General features: G+C 39.3%; 1 protein-coding gene across 1 annotated transcript in view; it reads right to left on the bottom strand.

Moving 5' to 3' along the window:
* Malrd1 (MAM and LDL receptor class A domain containing 1) overlaps positions 1–14393 on the bottom strand; it is a 616720-nt gene that overhangs the window by 538198 nt on the left and 64129 nt on the right. Inside the window, exon 7 of the mRNA XM_041630809.1 lies at positions 9497–9663. Coding sequence (XP_041486743.1) covers positions 9497–9663 — 167 coding nt within the window. The remainder of the gene's footprint in view (positions 1–9496; positions 9664–14393) is intronic.

Genomic DNA, 14393 nt, shown 5'->3' with positions numbered 1-14393 from the left:
CTGCAATCTCTGTCATCTCTATACACAAAATGTCTGGAATGTTCAGGTGGAGGCTCTGCTCCAAGCCCCCTCCCCTGTTGTTACCTCAGTCTGGACTCCACCCCTGAGAAAGCCTGCCATGAGTGACTCCACCCCCGAGGGCATTAAACGCCCCCACCACATGGTTTCCCCTTGTGGTATCCTAAACTTCCCCTGGGCCCACCCAGGAATGCTGTTTTCAGAATAAACTTAGATTTATTGATTTAGATTGATTGGTTTATTACATTAGCGCCGGCAGACTCCCATTGGCCAGGATTTAAACTTAACACTTGGTGCCGAATCTAAGAAGAGTTGAGTGTTCCCGCTACTGGGTGGCCATGGAAAACCACTCTCTGTTCCCTGCCATTGGACAGACTTACTGGGTAAATTACCCAATTTCAATCCACAGCCTTTAAAGAGGTGAAGGAGCCCTTTCGTCTTCCAGTCTGCCTGCCAAGACATTGCAGGTGGCTGGTCTGTTCTGGGGTAGAGACAGTCTCTAACTTTAGGGCCCTTGTTTGGGAGATATCCTGCACAGGGGAACCCCAACTCTCCTACTGTTTTGATCCCAGGCTATTTTGGAGGACTCTCTTAGTCTTCTGGTCTCCTGCTAATGCCTTGTGAGTGGATACTTCCGGGTCCAAGTTCGTTACCCAAAACCCTTCAAAATTTATCAAAACTGGGGCTAAGCTACCCTGGCCAAGTTCCTGCACATTCTATTTCTGACCCTCTCTTCCCACTGTCTGTAGGCTTTCTCTCTGCTCCCAACTTTTGCCTGCAGGAAATCAATCTCCTTGCTCCTCTGCCTGTCTGGATTTCAAGCTTGCATCAGATTGCTCTTCTAATTTTCCTGACTTGTTCCTTTCCTGGATGCTCACTCTAACTTTGTCAATGCTCCCCATCTGGGATTCATGTCCAACACATAGCTGTTTGCCCTCTCCCCCAACAGTTTCCCCAGGAAGAGTTTTGTTAGTCCTTTTTGTTAAAGTTTTGTTTCTGTTAAAGTCTTGCGTATTCTTTTGTATGGATAAAAATATGTAAATAATATGGCTACAGTATGCTTGTTTTATGCCTGAGTGTGTATTTGTGCTTGTTTCAAAATCTATAAAATTTATAATTCCAGATTACAGCTGCTCTAAAACAACACATGGTCTACCAATACCTTACAACACGAGGGAAGCCACCGTTTTGGCTAAGGTCAGAGATAGAGGTTACATAATTCCCTGTCTTAAAAACAAGTTTTATAAAAAATAAGGTTTATAGCAATGCTGATTTACTAAGATATTAAAGCTGCACCTCTACATTCGTGTACAAGAATGAATCTTGCAGCAGGCAAATTTTGTGACTTAAGAGTAAACCCCTTGATATTGATTTAAAACACTAAATTGTTTACAATGGTTTTGCCTTCTACATACTAGGATTATGCTCTAGGTATTAGGACCACAGCTGAAAACCAGAGACTAAAATATTCCTTCTATGTCTTCTTGCCTCTCCTAGCTGTAACTGATTGGATAAACTGTATGTCCAAATTTACCTTATATGTCTAATTTAGATATACCTGACAGGTAATGGTACCCTGATTCTCAAGTACCTTTACAGATCTGAGAGTATGACATTCAACAAAAGAGCTTCTTATGATAGAGAGACATGCCAGCTTTTGCATTATCCTGTAGCTCCTCCAAGAAGACACATGACTGCAGAAGAACTTCCTCCTGGAGGCTTCTCTTTGTGTGTGGCAAATTCAGTCACAAAGCAAAAAAACTGCCTTTCACATCATCTGCTGCCTGGACTTTACCTGGGCTGCATGACAGGATACTGGAGGAATTGATCATCTATCTCATTCTGCCAAGATAGGAAGACCAAACTCTACCCTACAGGAAGATCTGTCAGAACTCCTGGGCTCAACGGCTAAAGGCAAGTACTGCTTCTGAGACTTTTGTTTGCCAAAGACTGCAGAGAGACTTGGGATTGCCTGGGTAGCTGGAACAGCTGTCTCACTTCTGCTCATTACTTATTCCTTCAGATCTGTCTAAGGGCAATTGATGACGTAAGGTACTGGTAACTCCTTACTTCATTAGTTAAGTTTCCTGCTAAAAGTACAGACAGGTATACCTCTTTCACAGGCTTCATAGCCCAGGATTAACAGATTTCAGATGTAACTTCAGAAGTTTAGAATTTTAGAATTTCCTTTGTCTTCTAAAATGGCCATGCCTTTTAACCTACAGCCATAGTTGTTTGCTATGACACCAAAATGTAAATCTGTTCCAGCTGTCTTACAGACAGATACTTGCAGTTTGCTGGAAGAAGTTCTGCCGCTGTTTCGAAAAATCTGGTCTGGTGAAAACTATCCATCTCCAGAGCCTATTTAGATCCCACCCAATTTCAAGCATATTTTACAGGTCCCTCCTGCTGCCAGAACTGAGGCCAGCCTACAGAGGGTTCTTCAGATATGTGAGCAGCTACACCAGCGCTTGGGACTTCACCATTGGCACTGCCTCTCCAGGCTCAAATGGGATCTACCCAGCAACTGCTTCTCTGGCTTTCTTTCTGGCAGTTTTCCCCCTTCCCATGGCTAGTACTGTCCATAGGGCCGATAATAAGAGTCTATTTTTTATCCTCCTAGCAACCTGTCTTCTCAGTTCCCTCAAGAAGCAGATGCCTGAGGTCTCCATGATGGTAGGTAACCTGATGCCTCTCCTTCCACACTTCCTGCTGAGTGTGAAGGCACCAAATCCCAACTCTCCCCCTTCCCACATCATCCCATGCCCACAGGAAGTAGCCAGACTTGAACTGATGCCCCTATACCCAATAAGTCTGATTAGAAGCACTGCTTCAGCCCCTGGCATCCTGGCTTCCCTATACACAAAGAGTCTGAAATGTTTGGGTAGAGGCTCCAGCCCAAGAGCCCTCCCCTGGGGTTGCCTCAGTCCAGACTCTGCCCCGCCCCTAACAAAGCCCACACAATCAGCAGCTCCACCACTGAGGTTATTAAAAGTCCCAACCTCTTGGTTTCCTCAACTTCCCCTGGGGCCACCCAAGGGTGCTGTGCTCAGAGTAAGCCTGGATTTATTGATTGGTTTATTACATCAGCAGCCATGGATTCCCATTCTCCAGGATTTTATCATAACAATGTTTAGTTGAGATTTGTGTGTCTTTGTGCTCTTAAGTACTGGGAACTCTTAAAGTACTTATGTAATAATAATAAGAAAACGAATTTTGAAGGAAAATATAGAAGTAATCATATCTGTACATTAAAACTATTTTAAACATCTCCCTTTATTAATACATGTCAATTGCACATACTAACAGGATTTGGTGTGGAATTTTCATATATGCTTACAGCAGACTTTGACCACATCCGATCACACATCTTCCATTTTTTTCCTCCTATCAAGAGGATATAAGCAATTGCATTTCTGAAATAAAACCACAAAAAGCAGCTGGCAGAATCGGCAACTTAAATGCTGATCTGCTTACATTGTGCAGCATCACTGTGCTACTGCAAGGAAGACTCAGTACAGTGTAAGACAATGTAGCTGCACACGCAGGCGCAGCTTTGATTTTGGATTGTTTTTCAACCTGTAGGAGAAGTGATTCTAATTTCTACACAACATAATTTTGTTGTTGGGTTTTTTTTTTCTCTTCAGTCTTTTGGGTGCCTGCCACCCATTTCCCAAATAAATCACACATTGAGTCTTATTATTACTTACAAAAGCTCCGGCCTTAGCTTGGCTTGTTTCTAGCCAGGTTTTCTTAACCGTCTACCTTGTGTCTCTGCGCTTTTCTCTTTTCTTATATCTGTATATCTTCCTTTCACTCTCACTCCATGGCTGCTTGTGTGGCTGTGTAGCTGAGTGACTGTGTAACTGGTCCCTAGAGTCCTCCTCTTGTTCTCTTGCTCTTTCTTCTTCTCCTCCTACATTCCTCTTCCTATTTATTCTCTCTGCCTGCCAGTCTGAAGATTGCATTTGTATATTTGACTCTCTGACAATTTTGCCTCAGAAGATTTTCCCTTTCCTATATCATATCTTAGACTTCTGTGATGATCGTTTATTACAGCAATTTGAAGCAATAATGAGTAAAATTATTACTGTGTGATATGAGCTAAGATCTGAGACAAAGTCTGTACTGTGTTGCATATCAGAGCTAATAGTTCTGGTCACTGTGTTCTAAGACCTTGCTTCCACACTCTGAGTTAACACTATCCTTCTTCAGATATTAGCAAGCATTCAAGTGTTTTTGACACTTTCCTGGGGAAAATAAATGAAATTATTCATAATATCGGGAACCATTATTATTCAGGAAATTCTGTAGTGCAAAGGTGGGGTGACAGAACTGCCTCAGGCTAGGGTTGAGCTCTGACAAGCCTTTTTTGCTTCTAGTATGAAATGGAAAAAACAGGAAACATCCACTTCTAAGTCTTATGATGGAAGGCATGTTCCCAGGTAATAGGCTTCTCTCTCCTTAGTTCTGCTTATCTCATCCACGTCTAAGATTCCCTTAAAATGAATCTATTTGTCGCTGAGTGCAGTAGCCTCTGATGCCTATCCCAGCTTCCCAAGCCTCGAATAGTTAAGAAGGTCTTTCATATCTACTGAGTGCGCTTCCTGTCCTTCTGCATTCCTATCAAGTCCTGAGATTTCCACAGGGGAGAGGACCGCACATGAGATTGGAGGTGAGATCTCTCATGTCACACAGAGATGAAGTAGTTTTAAGAAATTAAGGTCTATAACAAATTTTCTCACTAATTATTTCCATATAACTTCGGTTATTTAGCAAGAAGACACTTCTAAATCAGCTCTTAATGACACTGTGTGGCAAATTACACCTACCAATCTTCATGATGACCATTTTAGAAGAATAATTTAAAGCATTTGCCTTTGTCCACAATAACTAATCGATTTCCCTCTACATAAAGGTAAATGCATTCCCCCCCACAATCAATTTCCCTCTACCTGAAAGTAAATGCGTTACCCCCTAAACTGAACAGAACACTTTGAAAAACGAATGCTTTTCTATATACTAACTAATGTATATTATGAGTGAGATTGAGATTTTTCTACTGTATTCCTTTGTTTGACAACGCTAGAGATGAAAAAGTAATTTACCCCCAGCTAACTGAAGGTAACCTTTTAGTTCTGTTCTTAATCCAGTTAGTTTGAACAAGTGAGAATATTAAAAAATAAATAACTAAGCTCCCAGCTTCAGAAAGGTTTTCAAGCATGTTCTAATTTCCTATTACCTTAAAACCCATCATTAATCAGTTGATCAACAACATTAAAACTTCTTTGCTCTTCCAGATAAGGTTAAAAAAACGCCGACTTACCTGTCAAACACTGTGCCTTACTGCTATTCTCAGACATGCTAGATCCTCCCTCCCTCCCAGGAAAGAAATCAGATGGAACACTTCAATACTGATTTTTGAAAAATCTACTTTTGAACACATCTTATGATAAAATCATGGAACCGAAAAAAAATGTTCTTCTAATAGAACTAATTATAGCCTTAAAATTGTATTATACAAGAACATTAATACCTTCTAAGAAATTTCATTCTGATCCAACCTCTATATTCATTTTATTTGGAAATGGAAATAAAAAAACATGCAAAAGTTACAAGACCAGTCCCAATTATCCATAACTTATTAGCACTAAAAAAAATCTCCAAAAAGGAATGTGTTGCAATTGATACTGTTAGATAGATGGAGATGGGAGTTCTTGACTCTGCATAGCTAAATAATACAAACAGGAACTGGATTTCCAGAATGAAGAAAACAATTGTCTTCATTCAAAAGACAAAGGTGGTTTAGGTCGAGACATATTTGAAAGGTAGTTGATAGTCCTTTTAAGTGTGGGATAAAGCAGCGACTTGTGACTTAAATGTACTCTGAGGAAGAATCTTCATTCATGATCAGCAAATGGTAAAGAGGCTGTCAGAATAAGCATGAAAACTTTCAAAATAGGTATGTTCTGAGGGCTTAATGTGCAACACTCTACACTCAAGCAATTTGAGTCGCTACACATATTTCCATTCTGTAGGAAAAGCCCCTCCTAGATGACTCAGTGTAACACACTCTAATTAGATAAATATATGGCAGTTACAGGCAATTTCTGAGTCTTTTATTACATAGCTCCAAGGCAAGTAACAAAAAGATATCATTGATTTTTTATTGTTATATATACTGAAACTTTGAAAATCTATCAGTGATATTTTGGATGGATCGAAATAATCCTGAAAACTAATGCAAATATTATTTTAATGTATGATAATATCTCTTCGGATATGTAAACAAGCATTGATAATTTTTTTGTCATGAGATATCATCAGACCATATTTTTAAAACATTTGCAAGCATAATCTGAACTCAATAAAATCATTTTAGATTTTTTTCACTATTCCTTGGTCAAAGGAGATAATTGAAAACCTGGCCGGGCGGTGGAGGCGCACGCCTTTAATCCCAGCACTCTGGAGGCAGAGGCAGAGTTCGAGACCAGCCTGGTCTACAAGAGCTAGTTCCAGGACAGGCTCCAAAACCACAGAGAAACCCTGTCTCGAAAAACCAAAAACAAAATGTTTTAAATAATAAAAATATATAACAAGAAGAGAAATATAGAAAAAGAATATTATATAATATTAATATTTCACACCAAAAAATATCTGATGTGAAAGAAGAGGACATTTAAGTGGGTTTTGGGGAAAAGTTGGACAGAGCATCAGGTGGATAAATACAATCAAAACATGCTGCATGAAATTCTCTAAGAATTATTAAGTGTATCATATTTTTCAAAGGGATACTAGGCTCCATATCTCATCCCAGTAGCAAACAGCATTTTGTCCTGTGATGTACCATACTGATACAGGTTAATGGTTTAGAACTCTACTTTTTTTTTTTTCAAGCAGCAAAAAGAAAGAGGAAGGACTGGCTATGATGAGAAAAGTAGAAAAAGGAAAAGCCAACGTAAATCAAATACATTCCTTCCCTGTCCCCAACTATCATTCTTAAAAGCATCCTTATCTTTTGGGATTAATTATCTTGATATTTCAAGCTTCAGAAGGAAAAAGAGCAAAATATAGTGCAGGTGACAAGTATTCTGTCCTACCAGACAGGCACAAGTGACAAATAGACTTTTCTTGTCAATATACCCAACAAAAACCATGAGAAAATTTCAACTGGATTGTATCCAAAGCATCCGGAAACAAAAGAAACTCTTTTGGATAATCTTACAGCCTCTCCAGTGTTGGATTTTTAGCAAAATGTTTTCTGTTTCTTAGATGATTGTAACTGATCCCTGTGGTTTTTTTCATTCTTAGTAAGTAAACTTCATAGAAGTGGAGATTTTCAGAGTAATTAATGAAGATGTAAATTGTAGCTAATTTCATTTCATTATATACAAGCTGGAAAGTTGTGGATTTGTTTAACCCATTTGCATAACCACAATGTTCACTCAACACAATACCATGCATTTAAATTCAACTCAAATGACTCTTTTGTGTTTAATCAGGAACTATGAGTCTTCAAATCCCTACTTACTGATCAGAACAAAGAATTTATTTCCATCATATTTATACTTTTAATAATTACTGTATATGTAAAATCTCACACAGATTACATCGGAACTCTAAAGCTGAGCTAACAATGTATAATTCCAATTACATTATTTCTATCAGGACCATAATTTCTTAAATATAGGTTCCTAAATTTTTATTCCAATGTCACAAGTACATTGGAGTATGATAGTATCCCCTAAGTCGACTTCCTAAAACATTCTTAAAATGTATAACAAATAAAGTTAGGAAAAAGAATATCTAAATCTAGTGCTGGATAAATAGCTTAGTGGTTAAAAGTACTTACAATAATTCCCACTGAAAATATAGTTGAGAAAATTATTGGGAAGCAGTATTGCCCTTATTAGAGAAAAATGGTAGGCAAGAAAGCCATAAACACCAACAGACTCAGCTTGTGTATGCTATTGTGATGTGGGATTCCCCTCTATATGCTGTAAATACCACTGGTTAATAAAGAAACTGTTTTGGGCCTGTGATAGGGTAGAGCAGAGCTAGGCAAGGAAAACTAAACTGAATGCTGGGAGAAAGGAGGTGGAGTCAGAGAGAAGCCAAGTAGCCCCACCAGAGACAGACACGGGAACTTTACCTGGTAAGCCACAACCTTGTGGCCCTACACAGATTAATAGAAATGAGTTAAATTAAGATGTAAAAGTTAGCTAATAAGAAGCTAGAGCTAATGGGCTAAGCACTGATTTAATTAATACAATTTCTGTGTGGTTATTTCGGGACTGAGCAGCTGGGAACTGACTAGTGTCCTCCTACAACACTGCAGACACTGTCTCACTCCCATACCACACTTCAAAGATGCACACATTGTTAAATGGCTGTCTTATATGCTGGATCTTCACCACTGGTTAAGTTTTATCATTGCCTCCTTAGACTGACCCTCCTTAGAGGCACTCTGATTGCTTTTCCTTGTCTCTTTGGTCAACTTGAAGAAATTACAGCCTGCACCTAAAATGTATAGCAGCATTTAAGATGGACCACTAAGAGCAGATAATGTGGAACTAGGAGCTAGACAGACCCTGACCGCCAGAAAAACAGGGAAAGGAGCCACAGTGAGATAATTAAAGATGGCAAAATTCCTGACTTTTTCACTCTCATGACCTGAGACAAAGGCCTGGTATGATTTTTCTTTCATGGTAGCCCCATCCTTCCTGTCAGCAGATGACTAATCTGCTGGTCAAACAAGCTCAAGACTTGAGCTTAACCTCTGTTCCCAAAGCTGTGGGCATTTCAGCCCCTCTTTCTTCATTTAAATTGACAAACCCTAAACTAGAAAAAAAAAATATCCCCCTCTATAGCCCACCAAAGACCATTAAAACTCCCAGGCCTCCAGAAAAGGCTCAGGTCTGCCCTTCCTGTCTTGTAGGGGAATTCTCTCTATGTGCCCTGATGTGCATGCTTCTTCACGTTTGTGGAAGTACTGGGGATTTTTGGTTTTTTGAGACAGGGTTTTTCTTTAGGTTTGGAGCCTGTCCTGAAACTAGGTCTTGTAGACCAGGGTGGCCTTGAACTCACAGAGATCCGCTTGCCTCTGCCTCCCAAGTACGGGGATTAAAAGCATACACCACCACCATCCAGCTCGCTTCTTCACCTTTAATAAAAGTAGCTTTCAGCTCTTGTGGAAAAAAGAATACATTCTGCTCTTGCAGGAGACCTGGATTTGGTTACCAATACACACATGGAGGAGAAAGAACTGACACCATCGTGACTCAAGCTACAGGGCTCAACACCTTTTCTGGCCCCTGAGGGCATTGTCTACATGCGCTGCACACACATACACATAAGAATTTAAGAAACAATATATTAAGTCTATGCATGACTGATAAATAGAAAGACAAGCAAGTACTTAAGAACAGGAATGTCATATATTCAAGGGATTTTAAATAAATATTAATTTCTTTCTCACCTTATATGTGTACAGTCTTACTCTCAGAACACTGTTTTCCATGGTGTAATAGAACTGAAGATAGCAGTGTCCGTCTGTGCAATGATATACTGAACTGTTAAAATATGCACTGCTCTCTATAGATCCGAAAGTAGAAGCAGGATTGTCCCCCAGCCATACCATGCAACCTAAAAGTGAAGACAAAAAAAAAAAAAGAAAAGAAAAGAAAACAATTTAGGTTGTTTTTGTTTATTTATTTATTTGGTTTGTTTGTTTGGAACAAAACTTTTTTATGGAGTTCTTCAAACCAGGCTCAAAATATTTTATGTTAATGGGTATAATGCCTGAAAATGATTATAACAACAAAAATGGATAAGCTTTAATTTCACACATCAAATTACTCCTAATTCTTCAAGAAAAACTCTACAAGGCATAGTAGAAGACCAGAGTCAGTTTGAAAAGAAAAAGCAAGTATCAGAACCAGACACACATATGTCTGGAAATCCTGTAATGATGAGACTGGAAATCTGATGTAAATAAAAATGATATGGAAATATCGGTAAAAGAATAAATAGAAACACATAACATGTTGTAGGATAATTTTTTGAAACTCTCTGGGGTCTGTTTTACCTCATCTTCCAAAAGCACCATCTCATTGGTTTAATAAAGAGCTGAATGGTCAATACTTAGGGAGGAGAGGATAGGCAGGCATCTGGGGAGACAGAGGAACTGGGAGATGGCGATCTGAGAGGCAGGGAAATCTCCAGAGAGATGCAGAGGAAGTTTTAGGTACAGCATAAGGATGTGTAACAATTCATGTAGCACAATGTAGTTAATTTTTATTGTTTTTATTGAGCTATATATTTTTCTCCACTCCCCTCCCTACATATCGCTTCCCACCTACCCTCGCCCATGGTCCCCATGCTCCCAATTTACTCAGGAGGTCTTGTCTTTTTCCACTTCCCATGTATGTCTCTTTTAGGGTCCTCATTTCTGTCTAGGTTGTCTGGGATTGTGAATTATAGGTTGGTTTTTTTTTTTTGCTTTATTTCTAAAAGCCACTTGTGAATGAGTACATATGATATTTGTCTTTCTGGGCCTGGGTCACATCACTCTGTATGATGTTTTGTAGAGCCATCCATTTGCCCGTAAATTTCAAGATGTCATTATGTTTTTCTGCTGTGTAGCACTCTGTTGTGTAAATGTACCATATTTTTCTTATCCATTCTTCAGTCGAGGGGCATTTAGGTTGTTTCCAGGTTCTGGCTATGACAAACAGTTCTACTATGAACATAGTTGAGCACATGTCTGATGTGGGAGTGTCGTATATCAATCTGTTGATTTCATTGGTTAAGCAATAAAGTAAACAGAACAGAATGCTGGGAGAAAGAAGCTGAGTCAGTGAGTCGCCATGATTCTCTTACTCCAGGCAGACGCAGGTTAAGATCATTTCTGGTAAGCCATGAGGGCTACAGCAGATTATTAGAAATGGGCTAGTCCAGGTGCGAGAGCTAGCCTAGAAGAGGCTAGATAGAAATGGGCCAAGCGGTGTTTAAAAAAATCCAGTTTCTGTGTAATTATTTCGGGGCATAAGCTAAGCTAACCATGTGAGCGGCCGGGTGCCGGGGACGCAGCCCAGCCGCTCCTATTACTACACATGTCCTTGTGGTATGATTGAGCATCCTTTGCATATATAATCAAAAGTGGTATTGCTGGTCTTGAGGTAGGTTGTTCCCTAATCTTATGAGAAATTGCCATACTGAAATACAAAGCTGCTGTACCAGTTTGCACTCCTTCCAGCAAAGCAGAAGTGGAAGTTCCCTTTACCCCACAATCTCTCCAGTATAAATTGTCATCAGTGTTTTTGATCTTGGTCGATCCTTACAGGTGTAAGATGGAATCACACAGTTGTTCTGATTTGCATTTCTCTGATGGCTAAGAATGTTGAATATTTCCTTAAGTATCTTTCAACCATTTCAACAGAGTTCTCTGTTTAGGTTTGTACCCCAAAGTCTTATTTCTTGAGTTCTTTGTATATTTTGGGGATCAGCTCTCTGTGTGATATGGGGTTGGTGAAGTATATTTCCCATTCTGTAGGCTGCTGTTTGGTGTTGTTGACCATGTCCTTTGCTTTACAGAAGCATCTCAGTTTCAGGAAGTCCTGTTTATTAATTGTTTCTCACAGTGTCTGTACTACTGAGGTTATATTTAGGAAGTGGTCTCCTGTGCCAATGTGTTCAAGTGTACTTCCCACTTTCTCTTCTATGAGGTTCAATGTGGTGATCTAATAAGATAGAGGTGGTTATTCCAATATTTTATATCTGTTAAGTTTTGATTTGTTACATAGTACATGGTCAGGTCAATTTTTGAGAAGTTTTCATGAGGTGCTGAGAAGAAGTTATATTCTTTTATGTTTGGATGGAATATTCTATAGATGTCAGTTAAGTCCATATGAGTCATAACATCTGTTAGTTCCCTTATTTCTCTGTTAAGTTTCTGTCTGGCAGACCTGTCCAGGTGTGAGAGTGGAGTGTTGAGGTCTCCCACTATTAGTGCGTGGGGTTTAATTTGTGATTTAAACTTTAGAAGTGTTTCTTTTACATCTGAGGGTGCCCTTGTATTTAGGGTATAGATGTTCAGTAGTGAGATTTTTCTCTTGATGGATTTTTCCTGTGACAAATATTAAATGTCCTTCTTTGCCTCTTTTGATTGATTTTAGTTTGAAGTCTATTTTGATAAATATTAGGATAGCTACATTGACTTATTTATTAAGTTCATTTGGAGATTTTTTTTCCTAACCCTTTGTCTGCCTTTGAGGTTGAGGTGTGTTTCTTTATGCAGCAGAAGGATGGATTCTGTTTTCATATCCAGTCTCTTAGCCTGTGTCTTTTTATAGGTGAGTTGAGTATATTTATATCAAGGGATATTAATTATCAGTGATTGCTAACTCATGTTATTTTAGTTTTGGTTGTTGGTGATGTTATTGTGTGTGTTTTTCCCTTTGGGATTTGCTGCTGTGAGATCATCTATTGTCTGGGTTTTTATAGATGTAGCCAACTTCCTTGGGTTGAAGTTTTCCTTCTTGTACTTTGTCAATGGCTGGGTTTGTTGCTAGGTTTTGCTTAAATCTGGTTCGGTCATGGAATATCTTGTTTTGTCTGTCTATGGTGATTGAAAGTTTTGCTGGATATAGTAGTCTGGGCTGGCATCCATGATCTCTTAATGGCTGCATAAAGCTTGACCATGACCTTCTGGCTTTCATTGTTACCATTGAGAAATCAGGGGTAATTCTGAATTGCCTGCCTTTATGTGTTACTTGGCCCTTTTCCTTTGTAGCTCTTAACATTCTTTCTTTATTCCTTATTTTTAGTATATAATGTGACAAAGGAACCTTTTTTTTGATCCAGTCTATTTGGTGTTCTGTAAATTTCTTGTATCTTCATGTGCATATCTTTCTTTAGGTTGGGAAAGTTTTCTTCTATAATTTTGTTAAATATATTTTCTGTGCTTTTGGGTTGGACTTTTTCTATACCTATTATTCTTTGGTTTGGTCTTTTCATGGTGTACCATATTTCCTGAATATTTTGTGTTAAGCTTTTTTTGTGATTTAATGTTTTCTTTGGCCACTGAGTCTATTTCCTATATTATATCTTCAGCACTTGAGATTCTCTTATTCTGCTGTTTATGCTTCCATTTGTGGTTTCTGATCATTTTCTCATAATTGCAATTTCTATAATTCCCTCAGTTTTTGTTTTCTTTGTTGTTTCTCTTTCAGTTCCCAAGTCTTGAATAGTTTCTTTAATCTGTTTGATTGCTTTTTTCTTTGTTTTTTTTAAGGGATTTGTTGATTTCTTCCAATTTTTTGTTTTTCCTTTTCTCCATTTCTTTGAGGGAACTTTTTTTTTTTCTGGTTTTTCGAGACAGGGTTTCTCTGTGGTTTTGGATTTGAGGGAATTTTTATTTCCTCTTTAAGGGCCTCAAACATTCTCCTAAAGTTATTTTCGGTCATTTTCTTCTGCTTTATCTATATTTTGTTGATTAAGTCTTGCTGTTGTAGGGCCACTAATTTTTATTGGTGTCATGTTGCTCTTTGTGGTGTTGAATGTGTTCTTATCTTGTCTACCCATCTTTTCCTCTGATTGGTGTAGTTGGGGCTCTGGCCTATTCTCACAGATGTCTCTGGCTCAGGCCTGTTCCCTCAGAGGTCCCTGACTCACACCTGGCCCTGTAGAGACCTCTGACTTGGGCCTGCTCTCTTGGTGGTTTCTCCCTTGTACCTGCTCCTGCTCCTGTGGAGGTTGCTGCCTTGGGCTTGCTCCAGTGGAGGTCACTGGCTCAGGCCCGCTCCTGTGGAGTTTGTTGCCTTCAGCCTGCTGAGACTGATGTCACTGGCTGAGGCCTGCATTGGCAGAAGTTGCTGGCTTAGGCCTGTTCCCACAGATGTCCCTGGCTTGGGTCTGTTCTTGCGGAGGTCCCTGTCTTGGGCCCAGTCCCACAGTGGTCTCTGGCTTGGGCCTGATCCCTCAGAGGTCCCTGACTCATACCCATACCCACAGAGGTCTCTGGCTCGGGCCTGCTCCCTCAATGGTCACTCCTTTGTATCTACTCCTGTGGAGGTGCATAAATGGGTTAATTTAAGGTATAAGAGCTACTTGGGAACAAGATTAAGCTAAGGCCACGTATTTAATAAGAAGTCTCTGTTTCATTTGTCTGAATGTGGGGTACAAAGATTGACCTGTTACAATAATGTGTTGGTTAACATATGTCATCTTGCAAAACTTAAAACACACCTGGGAAAAGGGACTGGAAGAGGGACTTTCATCTAAGAAATTGTTTCCATCAGAATGGCCTGAAGGCATGTCTATGGGGCTTTTTCTTGATTGATAAGTGATGCAGGAGAGCCCAGCCTACTGTGGAT

Source organism: Microtus oregoni, unplaced genomic scaffold (assembly GCF_018167655.1).
Source record: "Microtus oregoni isolate MIOR12 unplaced genomic scaffold, Mior012 000035F_ref0000213, whole genome shotgun sequence".
Taxonomy (NCBI): domain Eukaryota; kingdom Metazoa; phylum Chordata; class Mammalia; order Rodentia; family Cricetidae; genus Microtus; species Microtus oregoni.
This window is presented reverse-complemented; position numbering and strand designations above follow the sequence as displayed.